Genomic DNA, 18,378 nt, shown 5'->3' on the forward strand with positions numbered 1-18,378 from the left:
GATGCCCCACGCGTCCCACCGGCGAGATTTGGGACCGTGGTCCGTGACGGGCACCGTGCACATCGCAGTGCTCGAAGGCACCGGCACCTGGCACAACGGGCAGCCAAAAGGGCTGGTGTGGCACTGGCACAGCACAGGGACGTCCCTGGCTTGTGGGAAACGGGCACCAGCATCCCAACCCAGCCCCATAAAAAACCTAATAATCTCCCCTCGACAAGGGGACAAGGTCTAACGCCAAATACAGCCCCCGTGGCGTGATGCCAAAGGGCTGCGGGAGCCTCCGGAGTGCCCGGCCCCGCTCCCGGTGCACGGGGTCTGGGGATGGAGGACCCCACCTGCCCTTCCCACCTCTGCGCCAATGCCCTTCTCTCTGCGCGGGCACGGTGCTGTGAAAGGCAATGAAATGCAAAGCCCGTCTCATTAGCGCATCCCCGCGTTCCCCGCGCATCCCAGGTGCATTCCCGTGACGTTCCGCGATGAAATACGGGCTCGTTCCAAAGGCGTTCCCGGGCCGGGGCGAGCGGGGCAGCCGAGATGGAGCGAGCCCGGCTCCTCGCGGGGATCGTAAACCGACACGTTTAATGCTCGCCAGGGCTGGGGCCATTATTTTCTCTCTGTTTTAATTTTAACTAATCCTGAGCAGTGCTGAGAACCTGCCCCCATGATGGAGAAGACCCAGTGTCCCCACCCGGGCAGGTTTGGTGTTGAGATCTTCTGTCTTGATAAAGTGGAAGTTTTTACTGGAAAAAGACATTTCTAACAGTGAAATGAACAGCAGCCCTTTGGCATGAAGCTGTGGCTGCCCCATCCCTGGCAGTGTTCAAGGTCAGGTTGGATGGGCTTTGGGCAACCTGGTGTGGTGGAGGGTGTCCCTGCCCATGGCAGGGGGGTTGGAACTGGATGGTCTTGAAGGTCCCTTCCAACCCAAACCATTCTGTGATTCTATGCCATGTCCTTGTGCTGGATGCTCTCATGCCAAGGGGCCTGGAGAAGGACAACTGGACAGCCTGTGGCTCTCCCTGCTCCGGGCTGAGCTGCAGGACCTGCGGCAGAGCAGCTCCGGGACATCAAGGTGATGCCACCCCTCGCTCCTACCCAGCAGTCGGGGTGATCCCCAACAGCCCCGGCACGGTGTGGGCTGGTTGTGGTGGGACTGAGCAGCCCCAGCCCCATCTGGTCCCACATCCTTACCCAGAACCTGGGATTTTGGGGGATGCCCCGCACCCCTCCCCTAGGGCAGCTCCTCCTGCCCCAAAGCCGGCGCCTTCGAGGCACCAACCATCTTCTTCCATCTGCCCATCCCGCAGCCCCGGACCTGCACTTGAGAGGAGCAACAACAGCTTTGGGAGGAAACTTCTGGCCTCCAAACCTGCTCCAACACCAGAGCGAGGAGCAAACCCCAGCAGAATCCCAAAAGGAAAAAATCACCCAGGCACAGCTTTCCCAGGATTTGGCGACTCCTCGTCTCTCCGGGGAGCTCAAACCAAAAGCGAAAGCGAGGCGGTTGCTGCCAACGTAACTCGGGGGGACGGGACGCTCCTTTTTGCTGTGAGATCTCGGCTTTTGGGAGCAGCTGCTGCTTTAAATGGGTTTTTGGAGGTTTTTTCGGGATTTTTTTTTCCCCGAGTAGGGGAGGGAGCTCTCCCCACCCTCCTTTAATACCCCGGTGCTTTAATACCGTGCAACGAGACGGACTGATAAATAAAAGAAAACGAAACATCCACCCGGCAAAGCAGACTCCGAGTCCCAAAGGGAAGATTTATCCAAGGTCTTTCAGGAGAGACAATTAAGTGAGGGCAACGCCAGAAAGACGATAAATCCAGGGAGACAAATGAAGGACAAGGAATATCACCCCTCACCACTCTGCCAGTTCTTCCCCCCCTTCCAGCAGTTTCAGCTTCCAGCCTCATTTCTCCTCCAGCAGGAAAACAAACCACTTTAATGCGCTCAAGACGGTGCCGAAAAACCCCGAGCTTGGGGGACTTCAAACATTATTTTCTCGCCCGAGGGCTCCATCGCTCTTTCCCCGGATGATGCCTCCCAGTTAACGAGGGCATATCCACATCCAGCTATTCCAGCGCCCTTTGATATTTAATAGGCCGAGTTCCAGTGGAGCCCTGAGCTGCTTTACATTATATAAAATTACAGTCCCACTGCAAGCACCGGGTTAATTCACTTACAGGAGGGAGGAACGCCGCCTTTCCCACCCCGGCATCGCTCTCCCTTGCCTCTTTTTTTTTGGTGTCTTTGCTTAACAAATCCTCCTCCCGTTGTATCGCTGCCCAACTGGAAGCTAATTGGGACCCGAATCCGCTGCAGGTTGGCACAAAGCGGGTTGTTACCTATTCAGCTGAAGGATGCTCTGCCTCAGGGCACGCGCCGGGGCGGCTCGGGGTGAATATTAACCGGCAGCGATGAGCACGCCGAGCCCACCGCGCTCGCCGGCCACGTGGGATTTCCCACGGAGGCTTTTCCGTTTAGCAGAGAGGTCTCTGAGATGGCGAAGGGGCTTCAATTCCTCCGTTTCCCGCGGGAACGCGATTCCTGCCAAAGCTGCTCGGCTCAAACCAACGGATCCACACGGCCACAAGCGGCCACGGAGCCGCAGCCGACAGCCAAGAGCGACGGCCCCGAGTCTGGGGGGCTCAAAACCCCCCCACCCCGAGGTGAAAATGCCTTTAATGAAGCACAGAGCTCATCAGCCCAGTGCTGAAGCTCTTAAAAACCACCCACCAAAGTAGCCTGTGCTCCCACTGGGCTGTTCCCACTCCGGAGCGGGGCAGAGCGGTGCTGAGCAGCCTCCAAACTGGGATAACCCGCAGCAAACCCCAAAACTCACAGGGCTGCAAAAACGTGATGCCCATGAGAATGGGAGGGAGGAGAACCGTCCTCATCAGGTTTTGAAGTACCCACTCTGCCCCAAAGAGCTGAAATCCGTACCCGGATTCAGAAAGCCGGCAGTTTTTCCCGGTTGGTTGGAAGAGATCTCGGGAAGGGTCCCAGGAAAGCAAGCGCTCGAACGTGGCACGTCCTTGGATGAAATGGCCGGTTGGCATCGCTGCGTCTCTCTCTGCAAATTTGGCCCAAAATTCCGGGCTAAGCAGCCAAATCCAGTGCCAGGAGGGTCAGCGGCCGCAGCAGAGAGTGTCCCCTCGCCCTGGCACCACTTGGGCCACCAGTCAGGAATCTGCCATGATTTATTTTGTCTCAGAAAGGTCACTTCCCCCCTTTCCCTCCAGCCTTTCGAATCCAGGCTGCAGAGCAAATCTTATTTTTTTTTTATTTTTGGGCTACGGCTTCCCCCCAGTGTACCCTTACGACGAAGGGATCGGGAGCCCATCATCCTCGTCAGGCTGCGCCCGTGATGAGGTGGGGACCGATGGGCTCACGTTGGGCTGCAGCATTGCCCCAGACCCTGGGGGGGGGTGCATGGCTTAAATTAGGGTCTCGCACCCCCTCGACACTTCTCATGCTATAAATATGCTGCTTCTACCTGCAGAGAGGGCACAGCTGGGCACGGGTGCCCACGTCCCTGCGCTGAATCGGTCCCTGCAGGGACACCAGCCTGGAGAGAAATGTCATGCAAGGAGGGTGCACGAGGTGACCCCAATTGCTGGTGGAAAATAATAAGAAAAGGGTCTTTCAGGGACAGCCCGTAGTGGTGGGTGCAAGAAAAATGAGAGTCCTTTTGAAGTTGGCTTCCTTGGAAGACCCGGTGGTCCCTCACCCCAGCGCCGGGGCCGACACAAGGAGGGGTTAATGCCGCGGTGCCCGGGGAAAAATGGGAGCCCTGATCCTGTTTAGGGGACAACGGGGCTCTTGGGAGCTGGGCTGGGCTCCCATGAAGTGTCCCAAAGTCCACAGCTCGGCAATGTCCTCTGGAGCCTTCTGCTCCGGCTCGTGGGCTGCAGGAAACGTCGGCGCGTCACTGACCCATCTCCCCTCGTTCCCCTTTTCTCCCAACCCAATGAGACCTTTAGGTTGAAAATACTAAAAATGGACTGAAAATAGGATCTGGAATAATCCTATATTCCCCTTTGCTGGTGACTGAAAGGATGCTCAGGTGGTGGCTGGATGGTGCTGAGCTTTCCAAACAAGGGGCAAATCTCGCTGCCCGGCATCCTCGCTCAATATTTTATTCCCGCAGCGCAGGGCGCCTACAGATCCAAAGGGATTACGGATCCCATCTCATCTGCAGCACTTTAGGAGAGGGGTAGGACAAAGCCCGGCGGGCTGGAGGCCCCCGGGCCACCCGACGGCTTCGGGGAACGGCTGCCGAGGATGCGGCCGGACGCTTCCCACGGCGGGAGCAACAGCAGCCGTCGGCCGGTGGCCGCGGGGCCGCCGCCGGTCTCGCTCATGCGGTTTTGACACCTCCCAAGCACGTTCTGGAGGGTGTCTGCTGATTTACGCGCCCTCCCGGGTCACCACCGGAGGATAAATCAGATTTTGAAGCCCTCATTTTACACCTTTCGCTACCAGACCCCGCGAAATGAGACCGGTCACTTTTTAGGGCTCCGCCGCATCATCCCCCCCCCCGCGACGTCCTCCAGCCCGGCGAGGTTGGGAACCGCCACCTCCTCCGACCGCTACGTCTGGGGCTCGTTAAAGCCCGTGGAGCGCGAGGGGGGGCGGCTGCGGCGCGGGACCGAGCCGGGGAGATGCGCGGAGGACGCGGGACATGCCAGCGGGGAGGTGGCCATACGTACCCCCAGCTCAGTGGGACGTGGACATGGACCAAGCCCCTTCCATCCTCCAGACGGAGAAGGCGTAGCTGAGCCTCTCGTGGGCCAGGTAGTTGCAGCTGGTGATCTTGTGGTCCAGCTCATCGCTCTGCAGGACCTGGTACAAGAAGTCTATGTAGCGGGCGGCCAGCTTGAGGGTTTGGATCTTGCTCAACTTGTCGGAGGGCAACGTCGGGATGATCTTCCGCAGCTCCGCGAAGGCGTCGTTGAGCGACTGGGTCCGCTGGCGCTCCCGCACGTTGGCGATGCGCTGCTGTGTGCGCGTCCTCGAAGGACTGCGGGACGGGGCTGCGCTTGCTCCGCTTGCCCTGCGGCGAGGGCACGCCGCCCTCCTCCCCGCCTTTGCCCCCTGGCCCCGCTTGCGGAGGCATTTCTTGTGCAGCCGCCTTCCTCCTCGCTGGTGACCAGGCTGCCTTCGGGGGAGTCCGGGCACATGCTTTCCTCTTTCATCTTCTGGGCACCGTGTGGGCGAAGGGCTCGGGCGCTCACGAGACGCGATGGTCGCGGCACATGGGCAAAGCGGCCCCGAGAGCAGCCAGCGCGCCCGCTCAAGAGGTGCAGCCTGGAGCATCCACCCTTCAGCCTCCCCAAACTTCCCAACGCCTTGCGGAGCCCTCCAAGGAGCTCCGTTGGTTTTTCCTTTGGGCTACGGAGAGGAGGGCGTTCGGATAACTTTGGGAAATGGCTCTTGCTGATAGGGTGAGGGGGACCGTGGGCGGACCAGGCACAGACCAATGCAGCCGTGCAAGGTAATGCAAACATCAGTGGAGCTTATGGGTTCCAGATTTCCTCCCTCCCTCCTCCACCGACACCCTCAAGCCCTCCGGCACAGATGCTCCTGCCCGGATGTCGGGGGACATTGCCTATGCTAATGTGAGCACCAGCCATGGAGTTCAGGAGAGGCTTTTTTTTAAAAAAAATTTTTTAAGCCCAGTTGACCCTGCAAAAGCCAGTCAGAAATATTCACTTGTCCAGTTTGGAATAGGAGACTTTTATCTATGAGAGATACATGTGGAAAGTGGAGCAATGATGTTTCAACGAGCAGTACAGGGTATTCTCTGGGTCCAAAGGAAGAAGCAACAGTGACAGGCTTCCATGTTGCCCTTAAGGAATGGCATAATTCAAAATGAATTTGAGTTTGCATCCATTCAGCCATCCATCCATCCATCCATCCATCCATCCATTTGTCCATCCATTTGTCCATCCATCCATCCATCCATCCATCCATCCATCCATCCATCCATCTCCCCACCACCCACCCATCCACACCCATCCATCTCTCTTCCTCTGTCTACATTTCTGGCCATCTACAAGAGTCCTAATTATACAGATGGAAGCCAACACTCATCCACCATCATGCTCCTCTCAAATAAAAATGGCAGCTGTCGCAGACAGGGAGGGTGGAATGGGTCCAGACCCTGTTCCTGGCTGGATCCACATCCATTTCCCCAGGAAATGGGTGCTAGAAGCGTTCCTGAGCTTGCCTACAGATAAACCCACTTTGTCCTCCCTGCAGAACACTGGGAGAGCTGCATCCTCTTTTACCCAAGGTTGGAGGTCTACAGCCAGACTACAAAGCCATAAAACATTCTGCACAGGTCCCTCCTTATATCGGGTAGTTTTCAGCCCTCTGTTATCACACCAGTAGAATCAACACATGAAACTGGAGTCCATTGGTGGCCCACCATCCTCCCACATCCAGCCACCCGCTCCCAAAGAGCTCCTACACCTTTGGGAATCCCTATAATCTTCCCATCTCCTGCCTGTGCCCTCTCTGCCTCTCCAAGGCGTTTCTTTTGATCTCATCCAAGCTCATCATGATCTTCCTGCTCTTGGTCTCGGGAGCTCTCACCTGACCCTCTTTGGTGGGACACAGAAGTCCTGGCATGATGCTCCTTGGGGATATTGGGATCCATCCTCAACAGAGCTCCATGACCCTTGCTAAAATCTTACTGTTATTCTGTCTTATCATGGGAGCACAAAGAGGTATAATGGGAACCATATAGATTCAAACAGTACCAAGAGTTCATCAAAATCATTAAAATAATATCAATGAAACATAAATGATAGAGTTGACATATAATGTAACGCTGAGCTCTCCTGCACTGACGAGCCCGTGCCGTGCTGCTCCCCGCCTGCCCCCAGACCGGCCACCACGGAGACGCGGCAGCTCAGGCTGAGCACGAACAGGAGGCTGCAGGAGAAAGTCCTTTAAAAGGCAACGACCTTTTTTTTAATTGTCTTGCTGAGTAGAACAAATTAATATTTCCTCTTGTCGGTATTACCTTCATCCTGAATCACCTACGCTGTTGTACCGCAGTCTTCTCTTGAACTTCATCATAGAACCATGGAATGGGTTGGGTTGGAAGGGACCTTCAAGACCATCCAGTTCCAATCCCCCTGCCATGGGCAGGGACACCCTTCACCACACCAGGTTGCTCAAAGCACCATCCAACCTGATCTTGGACACTTCCAGGGATGGGACAGCCACAGTTTCTCTGGGCAAACTGGTCCAATGCCTCACCACCCTCAACTGTCAACATTGGGGATGACCATAGCTGTGGTTGGGACCTCGCAGAGAGCCAACGGGTGAAAAGAAGAAATCAACGGTGCTTAAAGAAATCAAAGCTGCTCAGAAACACCTTGGTACTTGGGACACGCTGCGATGGAGCCCGGTGACTTCGCTCCTTCCTCCTCACCGACGCCGGCGCTGCCGGCGCGGCACGGGCTCAGAGGCATTACTCACACGCGAGCGTTGTCAAGACAGCGACTAATATCAGATGTTCGTCACGCGGAAAGACAATAGATCACAGGGGCCTGGGAAAGCAGGAGAAAACAAAGGGTGAGGAAAGAAATACCCCGGGGAGGGCAGGATTCAAGCAGGACCCAGGGTCCTCCGGTCCTGCGCTCGGAGGGAGCTGGCCGGGCTCCGCCGAGGAATTAACACCAGCTGAGGCACGGGGTTTATTTTCTCTATTTTTTTAAAGAAAAAATATTGTTTTCTTTTTTTTTTTTTTTAAATAAATTTAATTCAATTTCACTGGTGAACGGCTTCAGAGGAGCCTGGGATTGTTGCCGGTATCCTTGAGAAAAAAGGGGAACACAATGAGCTTCCATCTGCGGGAAGGATCAGCTGAGCACCCCGTGCTCCTCCAGAGAGCTTTTCTAACCCAGATTTGGATGTTTTGTGGCAAGAGTAATTTTTTTCCCCCTTAAACATTTCAATTTGTTCTTTCAGGGAGTGTTTTTTTGGAAGAATATTAATGTAAACTTTTCACGGAAAGGTCACGAGTCACCAAACTGGTTTCAATAACTTTGCTTTTCCAGCAAAGCGGGGGGTTTATAGGGCTCGTTTTGACAGATCAGTGAAAATTTCAGACCTTAAATATGCAGGAAAAAAAAAAGAAGCCCAGCGAGAAGCCACCAGATGGAAGATTTGAATTCCCACCATGTCCCAGCCCCTCTGCTTGCCTCCCCTCCTGGTCCTCCTCCACCTTCTTGCTGCTCAAATCCATCTTTCCTGAGCAGTTTTTTTTTTTTTTTTTTTGATTAGGAAGGAAACGTCCCCAAAGCTGGAGTGTCCTCAGCAGATCTGAGCCCAGAAGGTGGTTTGCAGGGCTTCTGCAGGGAAGGGAAGGGCAGGGGGGAGGTCTGTGGGGTCAGTCAGCACTTTGGAAAGAAAGGAAAGGTGGGGAAAAAGAGAAAGCAAGGACACTGCCGAACCACAGAGGGGCAGAGAGCGAGGGAGCGGGGAGTCCGTCGCCTGGAAAAACACGGCTGAGGCACATCAATAATCATAGAATCATGTTTTGGGTCAGAAGGGACCTTCAAGACCATCTAGTTCCAACCCTTCTGCGTGGTGGTAGACTGTTGTCCTGAGACACCTTGGCCTCTCTCCGTCTGCCACAGGTCTGCAGGAATGGTCCCCCAGAGCAAGAGGGTGGTTGTTTTCTGCATGGTCTGAAGGACAGTGTCCACCACCAGACCTCCAAGTCCTCCTCACCATTCTTAAGCCAGTTTCTCTGCAGAGCATCTTTTCCCCACTACGCCTAATTGGTGCTTCGGTTTTGATGAATATCGGAGGTCTACCAGATGGACTGGTCATTCCTTAACCTTGGCCTTCCCTTCTCCTTGTCTTCTAACCCTTTCATCTCCTTGGCTGGAGTAAGAGATTGTTTCTGAGAATAAAAACTTCACTGTCCAATGCAGGACACCCCATGGGAGCACAAAGGAACCACTTAATATCTCAAAGAGAAAACGTTTTTTTAGCAATCTGCTGCGTGTTCACTGGTGACACCACATCTTTTGGCTTTTCTGGGTTGGACCTAAAGCACGAGGATCTGCCCTGACTTTGCCAAGAGGCACTGAGCTGGGTGCCTGTGATGGGAGGAGGTCTTGGAGGGGTAGATAGGGTCTTTGGGTTAATGTATGCTGGAGAAGAGCCTAATACCTGATGGAGCTGGTGCTCCACCAGCACAGTGGAAAGAAGGTGGACAAGACGTTTCGCAAAGACAAGCGGCCAAGAGAGCGGGGTTCAACCCCAACTCCCACAGATGCAAGAACGTGCCCTCGGCGGGCAGAGCAGGGTTGGGACAGGACCTCCACCATGCTCTGGGTGCAAACACCGTTTTGGGCTAAAGAAGCTGAGAAAGTGCCACCCCCTGAGCTCCACCCCAGCTTTGCACGTTGTAGAACGGGGCAACCAACCCTCCCACCAGGAGTAACATGGTCCATGTGTGAGCCCGGCGCTGGCGACCGCGTCGCTTTGGTGGCCGAGGACCCGATTGCGCCTGCAAGTAATTCCGGGCACGAAATCAGAGGCTGAGCCTCGACGCAGAGGGTTGGGTTGAATTTTTTTTTGGCGTTGGGTTGGGTTGGGTGTTTTTTTTTTTTTGCAAGCTCTTTTTCTTTGTTAGAGAGGACAAAAATAATCTCGTGTTTTATCCCGCGTGAAAAAAAAAGGAGGATAACGCTAATAAATCGGGAAGATGAAAGGGAGCCAGGAATAGCCGCTGCCCCGGAGGCCGGGGAAGCAGCTTCGGTTTCGCAGGTTTTTCTACTTATTGCGGCGTTAGAGTGGAAACATGTGTGGCGCGAAAAAAATGCGAAGCATCCGCTGCGGCGTGCTGTTGCCGCGGCAACCGCGGGGGATACGGGCGAGGGGGATGGCGCGGGGGCTCCGGCTGGAAAAGGCAGCTCCAGCGCCGCGGGGCCCTTTGATCCGCGGCGCTCGCGGCGTTGATGGATGGCCTCGCCGCTCGCTTCCTTGTCAAAGTGACATCACGTTCCTGGAACTCGCTGGACTTTTTAAGAACTAAAAGATGTTCCCCACCGAAACGCATCCCCCCTCCTCAAGCTGGGGGCACAGAAAGGACCGAGGGTGGTGTTACTGGTGAGACTGGGAGTGAGGTGCTGGTGCTTTTCCACCTCCCGTTGCCCCTTCCCATAAGCGGTGCCGTGGGATGGGGCGGTGGGACCGATGGATGCCCTGGAGATGCCAACCGCCACCCTGAGCTGGTTCCAGTTAATTTTCACATGTGAAATTTGGTTGTGTTCTCCCCCCTCTCCTTTTCTTCCCCATCTGTTCCCATCTGGCCATCAAAGGAGCAAAGCGCCGTGTTCAGGGTCCCGCTGCCAAGAGCCTCCCCGCTCTCCCCGCAAAGAAACTCTTGGGAGGAGGGAATAAGAGCCCTGGCAAGATTTGTGCCACGGGAGCAGGTTTGGGTGATGAACGGGGCGCTGTGATGCCACGGATGGGCTTGATGCATTCGGGGAAGGAAACAAGACCTTCTGTGGGCAACGTAGCAGGCGAGGGCTTGACTGGGAGCTCTACGTTTCATCCCAGCACTTGGCTGGACCCGGGCTAGGAGCAGGAACCCAGGGATGAGAGGTCAGTGACTCACTGTCAGATGGAGCAAGGATCCTGGTGGCTGTGGCTGGGTTAGCAGGAGGCATCTCCCCACCGCGCTACTCTTGCAGTGAGTCACTTCCAGCCAGGAGATCCTACAGCCTCCAGTCCAGTCTGTGGGAAGGGAAACCAAAGGGTCATCTTCTGCTTTTTAGGGAGTTTTATGGCTTCATCCTCTCTGAATGTGCAAATGTTGCCTAACCCCCCCTGCTCCAGGTCTGCTTCCCCCCTGCCAAGGTGTCAAACCTCCTTGTGCAGCTATTAACCCCCAAAAAGTAGAGTTTCCAAAGTGTGGGAGCTCACAAGAGAAAATCATAGAGTCGTAGAACAGTTTGGGTTGGAAGGGACCTTCAAGACCATCCAGTTCCAACTCCCCTGCCATGGGCAGGGACACCTTCCGCTACACCAGGTTGCTCAAAGCCTCATCCAACCTGGCCTTGAACACTTCTGGACACCTCTCGCAGCTGTAACTCCATCTACTCATCCCTCCTTCACACACCTTTCCCCTCGAGCTACCGTGGCCATGGCCATGGCCATGCGAGTCGTCGTCCCTCTCCTCTCCCCTCCGCATGATCCTGAAATCCCGACAAAGCCAAAAAGTTGACTCTTTTCTCCCCTGGTGCACTGAACATGGTCCCTTACTTTAAAGGAGTTTGATTGAGGCAAATCTGTATTTTTGCTCGTGGTTACGTCTCTCTGCACGGACCTGGAGAGGATCCAGTAAGTGGAAGACATCCTGACCTCCATCTGCCCCACACAGAACCGCGCCGTCCTCCAGCATGAGCTTGAGCTTTTGTGGGAAAGGGAAGTTCAAAACTGCCGTGAGCAACGAGACAAACATTTGTGGTGGGTTTTGGTTAAACTGGGAGCAAAACAGCCTCTGGAAAAAAGCCGTGCGAGGTGTCAGAAGGGCAGAGGTTGAATCTGCCCCAGGAGGTCCCTGTCCCAAGAGCATCTTCCCCAGATGGGAGGAGACATTTCACTTGATGAACTCTCTTGGTCCCTTCTGCTCCTGCTCCCAGCAAATCGACCAGAGAGTCACGTTCAGGAACTGGGAAGGAGTGAAAGTAGGGGAAAAAACAAATATTTTTTAACTGGGGGGCAACAAGAGGGAAGCAAAACAGGAAGACACTTGTGAGCACACACATCTAATGACAGTTCTCCTTGGGCTGTTGTCTAAATGCCATGAAGGCTACCAGCGGGGTAAGGCCCCAAAAGCACAGAGTGGACGGACGACAGACGGACGATGACACCAATGACGTACATCCCAAAGAACGCCGAGTTATTTGTTTGCGTGAGCGACTTCGCAACGCGCTCAAAGCTGACTCAGTTTTCTGCTTCTCCTCCCTTCGAGACGTGGGCCAAGGTGGAGTTGTGCCAACCCATGGGACAGAGGAAAAGGGGTCTCAGGAAAAGCTGGTGTCTTCACATGGCTCTTGCATGAGAGTCCACTTTCATGACACCCACCGGCACCTTGAAGCAAATTAGTAGCTCATGTTCATGACCCGGTGGCTTCCAATGGTTCCCAGTTGGACCATGCTTGGCAGAGCATGGTTATGCGCAACGTCTTAGGATGGACTTGGGTGGGATGGGAGAGGACAGGATGGGTTCTGTCCCCATCCCCAGCCTCTAGACCCCATGAGCATCACCCTCCATCACCATCAACCCGTGCCCTGCTCTGTTATCGACAAAGTCACAGAGGGCCAGAAAGAGGAGGAAGGACTTTGGAGAAGAGGGATTGAGTGAGGGCTGGAGTAGGGGGTGGTAGAGAGCTTGGGCCTTTCCCCGCGTCACTGATACTTTGCTGCCAGTGAGAACCAAACTCCACCTCTGCAACCTCTATTAATCACCTTTGCTCTCCCCACAGCTCAGTCCTGGGCAGAAAGGAGACCCTCCCAAGCCCAAAGATCCTTCAAAAGCCCAGGAAAGCAGGGGGTAGCATCTCTGCCTCCATCCCAAAAAGCTCCAAAACCGTTTAAGCTTCCAGGGGAAGAGACTTTGCAGAAGTTCAACATCGCCAGGAGACCCATGGGACGGCAGGTCCCACAGTGCTCCAGCCCATGAACATCCCCAGCTCCTGGATACCCCGTTCTTCATGAACATCTGGGATGAAGACGGTTTGCCGGAGCCCCTCCAGTTGCCCCATTTGGGCACTTCCCGACGGGAAGAACGCTTTTCTTCCCATGCTGCTTTCCCCTCCTCTCCTTCTTCCCGGTCCTGGAGCTGCCACCACTCCCAGCCCCAGCAGCACATGTGGGAGGACCCTGCGAGCCTTCAAAGCCTCGTCTGCGGAGAGACGACAGGCCGGTTAAACTCCTGGCTGGAGATGAAAGGAAACTCTCCCCTCGGCGGCTGGAACGAGTTGCTGGTGCTTTGGAGTCGGGTTTGAGGCCCATTTCCTGAGCGCCGTGGCAGGAGCTTTCATTTGCAGAGGGACTTTGCTCAACCAGCCACGGGGCCACCGCCAGAGCAGATGTCCGAAATGTCCGCGGCTCGTCCGCGAGCACGCCAGGAGGACGCGGGATCTGCAGGACTGGATGCTCCAGCAGAGCCTCCATATCTCCACATCCTGGCACAGCTCGGAGGGACCCCGACACCCCTCGGGGGTCCATGGGCAAGGATGGGATGTCCAGCCAGGGACGGGGGTGAGCAGAACGGAGAGATTTTGGCTTCTGCGCCATGGCCAGACCCACAGCCCAGGGCTGAGGAGCGGCCGGTTGGGCGGATGCGAGCGACAGATTTTACTCATTTCGTCAAAGGAAATTCTATTCCGATTAAAACCCGTTTGATCTCAACGGAGAAGGGGGAAGGGGGGGTAGGGTTGGGTTTCTCTCCAATTGTTGGGCTTTATTGGGCTCATGTATCAGCTAAAGCTTCCAAGTAAGATTTAAAGGAGGGAAAGGCGAGGGCACGAGCTGCAAAATCTGGAGATGACTTCAAGGGGTTCATTAAAAAAAAGGGATGCGCTGCGCAGCATGGAGCAGGAAGGGATGGAGCCGTTCTTCCCGGGCCACGAGTACACGTGGGCTGCAGAGCCAGGTGCCTGGGTACCCACGAACACCCCGGGGCTCCCCCCTCCCTCCACCTTGTGCCTGTGTCTCACCGTTGTGTTGGGATGGGGTTATCCGGGGCCTCCAGCAAGCAGCTCCTACACCAGCACGTCCCGCTTGACCTGCTCCCAACCCACTTGTGGATTCGAGTTCAGCAATTTTGGCTGGGATAAAAGGCCAAGTCGTGGAAAACTGCAGCTGAGAGGACTTGGAGAGGTCAACCCGCATGTTACTCTGTCCCTGGGATGGGTTGGTTGCTCTTCTGCCACGCCAGTAAATGCCTGTCCAGTTTGTCCTGACGGTGAAGGGGACCAGACGTTCCACACCAGCAGCTCACCGGCCTCACCGATCCTTCCCAGGACCTGACCTACATCTGTCCTGTGGTTTAAGCCTATTATGTCTTTTCCCATCTGGACTGGACAAGAAGAGTGGATCATTCCTCTCCTCTGTAAATCATGACCATGACCAGGTCTTCTCTCAATGGTTCCCTCTCCAGACCAACAAAGAAAGACACTTTCAAGCTCACTTTGCTAGAAAAGCCATACCTGCTGCTCTCCTTCCACAGCTGCCACCACGCACGTTACCTGGTGGGTGCAGGCACGTAGAGTCGAGCAGGGATGGATGAAAGCTGAACAAGGCAAGAAGATCATCTTGGTGGAAAAACTCCTAAAGGAGGAGATGCCACGTCGCTGTGAGCTGGGTTGGGTGTAGGGCTGGACTGGGCTGGGCTGCCTGTCTCCTGCCTGGGCAGCTGAAAGCCCAAGGCTGATTTTCCAAAGGGTTGATTGCTCCCCATGGAGGACCAGAGTCCTCCAGCACCTCACCTTCTCCTCCAACACCTGAAATAAAAGGTTTTGTCCAGATTCTAGCATAAAAGGGAACGCGTCCTGTGACGCGAAGCACTGCAGGGTTGGATGTTTTCAGGGAACGAGGAAGATCCTGTTGAAGTTTTGGCTTTTCTGAGGATCGGAGAGAGCATTGTGAGTTGGGGGACGTGGGCAACGGTCTTCCAATGGAAGCCATGATAAAGCATGATCTGAAATGAGTGACCACGAGCTGGCACGGGATCATCTGGATCGATAGCTAAAGTCGGAGGGTTTTGCCAAGGAACCGCTTTTCTGAGATGGAGAGAGGGAAAACGCCACTGAGAACTTCCAGCTCCATGTAGAAATCGGCTGATCCCATCCCATGGAGCACGTTTTCCCCAGGGGGAGAAAACAAACACAACAACAAAATCCGATTTGGAAAGGCAGAGGAGCGTGCAGGGTCTGGTGGGCTTTGGGGTGCCCATCCCAAACCCTGCGCGTCCCAACCCACCATCCAGGCACCGGGAAGGAATTTTTATTTTTTTGAGGGTCGATCTTTAGCGCTGGAGCCCTCAGCTTTGGGACCGCTCTACCAACCCGCAAGTTTTTTTAATATAATTATTCCCAGAATAAATCTCCCCCACAAGGTCTTTCAACCACTCAACTGTGTCAAGGAGCCGCGGGCCAGGAGACACGTCCTGGCACGGTGCTGGCTTGGCGAGATGCTTCCAGTTGCATCGGGCATGGAATGAACAGGATCTGCTGGAGGATCTCACAGGAGGAGGGGACGGGCACCCGTTTCACCGCTGCCTTTTTGTTTGCAGCCATGTTTTGTTCTATTCCCGTTCATCTTTGACTTTTTCACCCCTTCCTTTACTCTTTCGTTCCTGGTTTAGGAGGAAGACAAGCAAAGACCCTTCCATGAGAAGTTGCTCCCAGCCTGTGGCGTGGGCTGTCCCAGGAGGGGACCAGGGCTCCGAAGTGCAGAACAACCCTCGCGGAGGTGCCGGGACCATCCGACAACCTCTGTGCAAAGCTGCGGTTTGGCTCCTCTCGCCCGCGCATCGTCGCTCTCCGTAAATATTGTCTCAAAGGCTCTTCCTAGATCCTCCACTTCAAGCCGGCAATTTTCAGCCTCCTCGTTAAATATTGGAACCATATTGAACCGTTTTACTCACTTGGTTGTTCTCCAAACTGAAAGATGTCCTAAAAATAACTATTCCCAGTTCTGTGGGTGATGCTCAACCCCCCTCAAACCATGGCTGCCTCCCAGCCCATCTCTGCTTTGGTTGGCTTATCCCACCGCTAAATCCGCTCATTTGGGGACTTTTAATCCTATTGCTAATTTTTACCAAAGCCCACCTCTGCCTGCTGCTGGCTTGGGAGAAGCAGGACCATGAATTCCCTTGGGAAGAGCATCAGCCCAGCAGGTCTCAGCACTGGAGATGACCAGGAGGATCTGCTCTGGGCTCAGGTCAGTGGGTCCAGCACCCATCCAGCTTCAGCGATGGCCTTTGGAAGCAAGGAGGCACCTCTGGGGTCACCTACTCCAGCAAAGGGGTCTCACAGGAGGACTCCTCCTTGCCACGCTCACCTTGGGCAGGTTGTCCTGTCCTCTCCACCCTCTGCAGACCTGGAGCTGCACTCAGGATGGGGCCGGAGGCAGCGAGACCTGCAGCTGTCCCAGCTGCGAGGAAGGCACCAGATCAAAGACTGCAAAAGTCCCTTCTAGACTTATTTCATTCTTTTAACCCAAACCAGCCATGCCAACACTACCCCCACCCGCACGTCCAAGGTCACCCCACCTCACCACATCCACCCTGACCTTCCACCCACCACATCCAGCCCCGTCCTGCACCCGGGGCCACCCCACGCTGCCACGTTGGCATCATCCAGTGCTACCCCAACCCCTCACTCGTGTCCAAAACACCCGGCGCCCGCTCCATCGCGCTCCATCCAGCACACGATGGCCCACAGCTCCCTCCTCCTCCTCCTCCAGGGCGTTGCGTGCAAGAGCTGCAGTTGTTAAAACGGTATTCGGGGGGTGGGTGGGGGTTATTTTATTTTTTATTTTATTTTTTTTTTTACAAGTAACAGCCAGTAAACAAAGAGCAAATATGTGCTGAGTCGGCTCCCTCGGCACGGGGCGGCTCCGGCGCAGCGAACCGCGCGTCCGGGGGGATCCGCACGGCCGTGTCACCGCGCGGGCCGCGGTCCCCCGTTCCCGCAGGAGCGATTCTGCTCCGCGGTGCAGACACATCCCCCTCTCGGCACCGGTGCCAGCAGGAGACGTGTCCTGCAAGCACAGCCTCGGCCAAGCGGCGGGATGAGACCCAACGGCACCGTCAAGCTGGGTGGGTGGACATCCCCAAGGGAACGGGGACACAGCGTCTGGGCAGACTTTTGACCCTCTTGCCTCCAAGGCTGGTCCCTCCCAGCACTACTGTGCCAGGCCAGCTGTGCTTGGGACCATCTGTGGCCACCTCAAGGATGGTTGAAGCCCTCTTTGCTCCAGCTGAACACAGCCCCAGCCTCTGCCCCATGTCTCAGAGCTGTTGGACACCCCCAAGCACAGCCCCAGAGCCCACTTAGAGGACACACAGACAAGATTTATGGACCCGACACACAAGGATGGCATCACCCTGACCAACAGGCACCGAGCATCCTCCTCTACCCCAACCCACCTTTGAAGGTCCACGTTCGGCAGCCCCAGTGAGGCTCATCTGCAGAGGACTCCACGTCTGGCGGGGGCTGCAGCGCTCGAAGCCTTTGAAACGCCGCTTCCGCCCTGCCCACATCTTGAAAGCAGATTGCTAAAATGCAAAAAATCTGTTGTTTTCGTTCATGGTCCTTTGAATATCTTCAAGCGCCGCTTCGGCAGGAAGGTGGGATCGGGGCCACCGACGCGGGCAAACAACGGGCCCTCTGGGAGGGCGCTGAGACCCCGACAGTGGGTCTCAGAAAGCTGTTGGAGATCCACACTCGTGGTGTCACGGAGGGCTACAGGTAGAGCTGTGCTTCACGGCAGCCTCCTTCCAACACCAAAGGTCCCCTGCAAGCTCCAACACACGTGTCAAATCATAGAACCATGAATGGGTTGGGTTGGAAGGGATCTTCAAGACCATCCAGTTCCAACCCCCCTGCCACAGGCAGGGACACCCTCCACTACACCAGGTTGCTCCAAGCCCCATCCAGCCTGGCCTGGAACACTGCCAGGGATGGGCAGCCACAGCTTCTCTGGGTGACCTGGTCCAGTGCCTCGACACCCTCATGGGGAAGGTAGAGAAGGGTTCTCCTGGCAAGGTGATGGACTTGTGTCTGCCTGGGGGGTTGCTCTGGCTCTTTAGAGCCACACTGGACTTCTGTCCCTGGATCCCAGGGAAAAGCATGTAATTTGGGATGAGGAGCTGCCCTGGCTGGTTCAGAGCAGGGGCTGGAGGATCTGGGGGAGGAGAAGACTTCACCACTGCTGACCAGGGCAGTCAAGGGCTGCCCTCCCATTCCTTTGGAGAGCATCTGGATCCACCAAGCTGCAAAACCCACCCCACAGCCCAGGGCGGGGGGGGGGGGGCTATCGCTCCGGGGCTCCGATTGCCCACCCCAGACCCAGCAGAGAAGGGAGGTCTCCCCCTTCACACCTGCTCTGCTCCGGCCCTCGCGGCCAACCTGGGGGGCAGTTTTGTGGCTGGGAACCCACCGGGACAGGCAGAGGAGCCGGAAAGCAACGTGTGGCCCAGCGCTGCTACGTGAGCATCCAGGAGCATCGGTGATGCCCAGTGGGTACCCACACCCCTCTGCATCCCGTGATGGAAAAGCCAGTGAGATGCAGGGCAGCACACACGCATCCATCCTGGGGGTCCATGTGGAGC

At 55.7% G+C, this 18,378-nt stretch overlaps 1 protein-coding gene across 1 annotated transcript; it reads right to left on the reverse strand.

Moving 5' to 3' along the window:
- Window positions 1-4,716: 4,716 nt before the first annotated feature.
- On the reverse strand, window positions 4,717-5,195 carry LOC104379102 (twist-related protein 2-like). Its single transcript, XM_009986303.2, is given in 4 exon segments — window positions 4,717-4,998; window positions 5,000-5,085; window positions 5,088-5,129; window positions 5,132-5,195. Coding segments are annotated over 4 exon segments (474 nt in total).
- Between the last annotated feature and the right edge of the window lie 13,183 nt (window positions 5,196-18,378).

The sequence above is a fragment of the Tauraco erythrolophus genome, chromosome 31 (genome assembly GCF_009769465.1).
Source record: "Tauraco erythrolophus isolate bTauEry1 chromosome 31, bTauEry1.pri, whole genome shotgun sequence".
Taxonomy (NCBI): Eukaryota; Metazoa; Chordata; class Aves; order Musophagiformes; family Musophagidae; genus Tauraco; species Tauraco erythrolophus.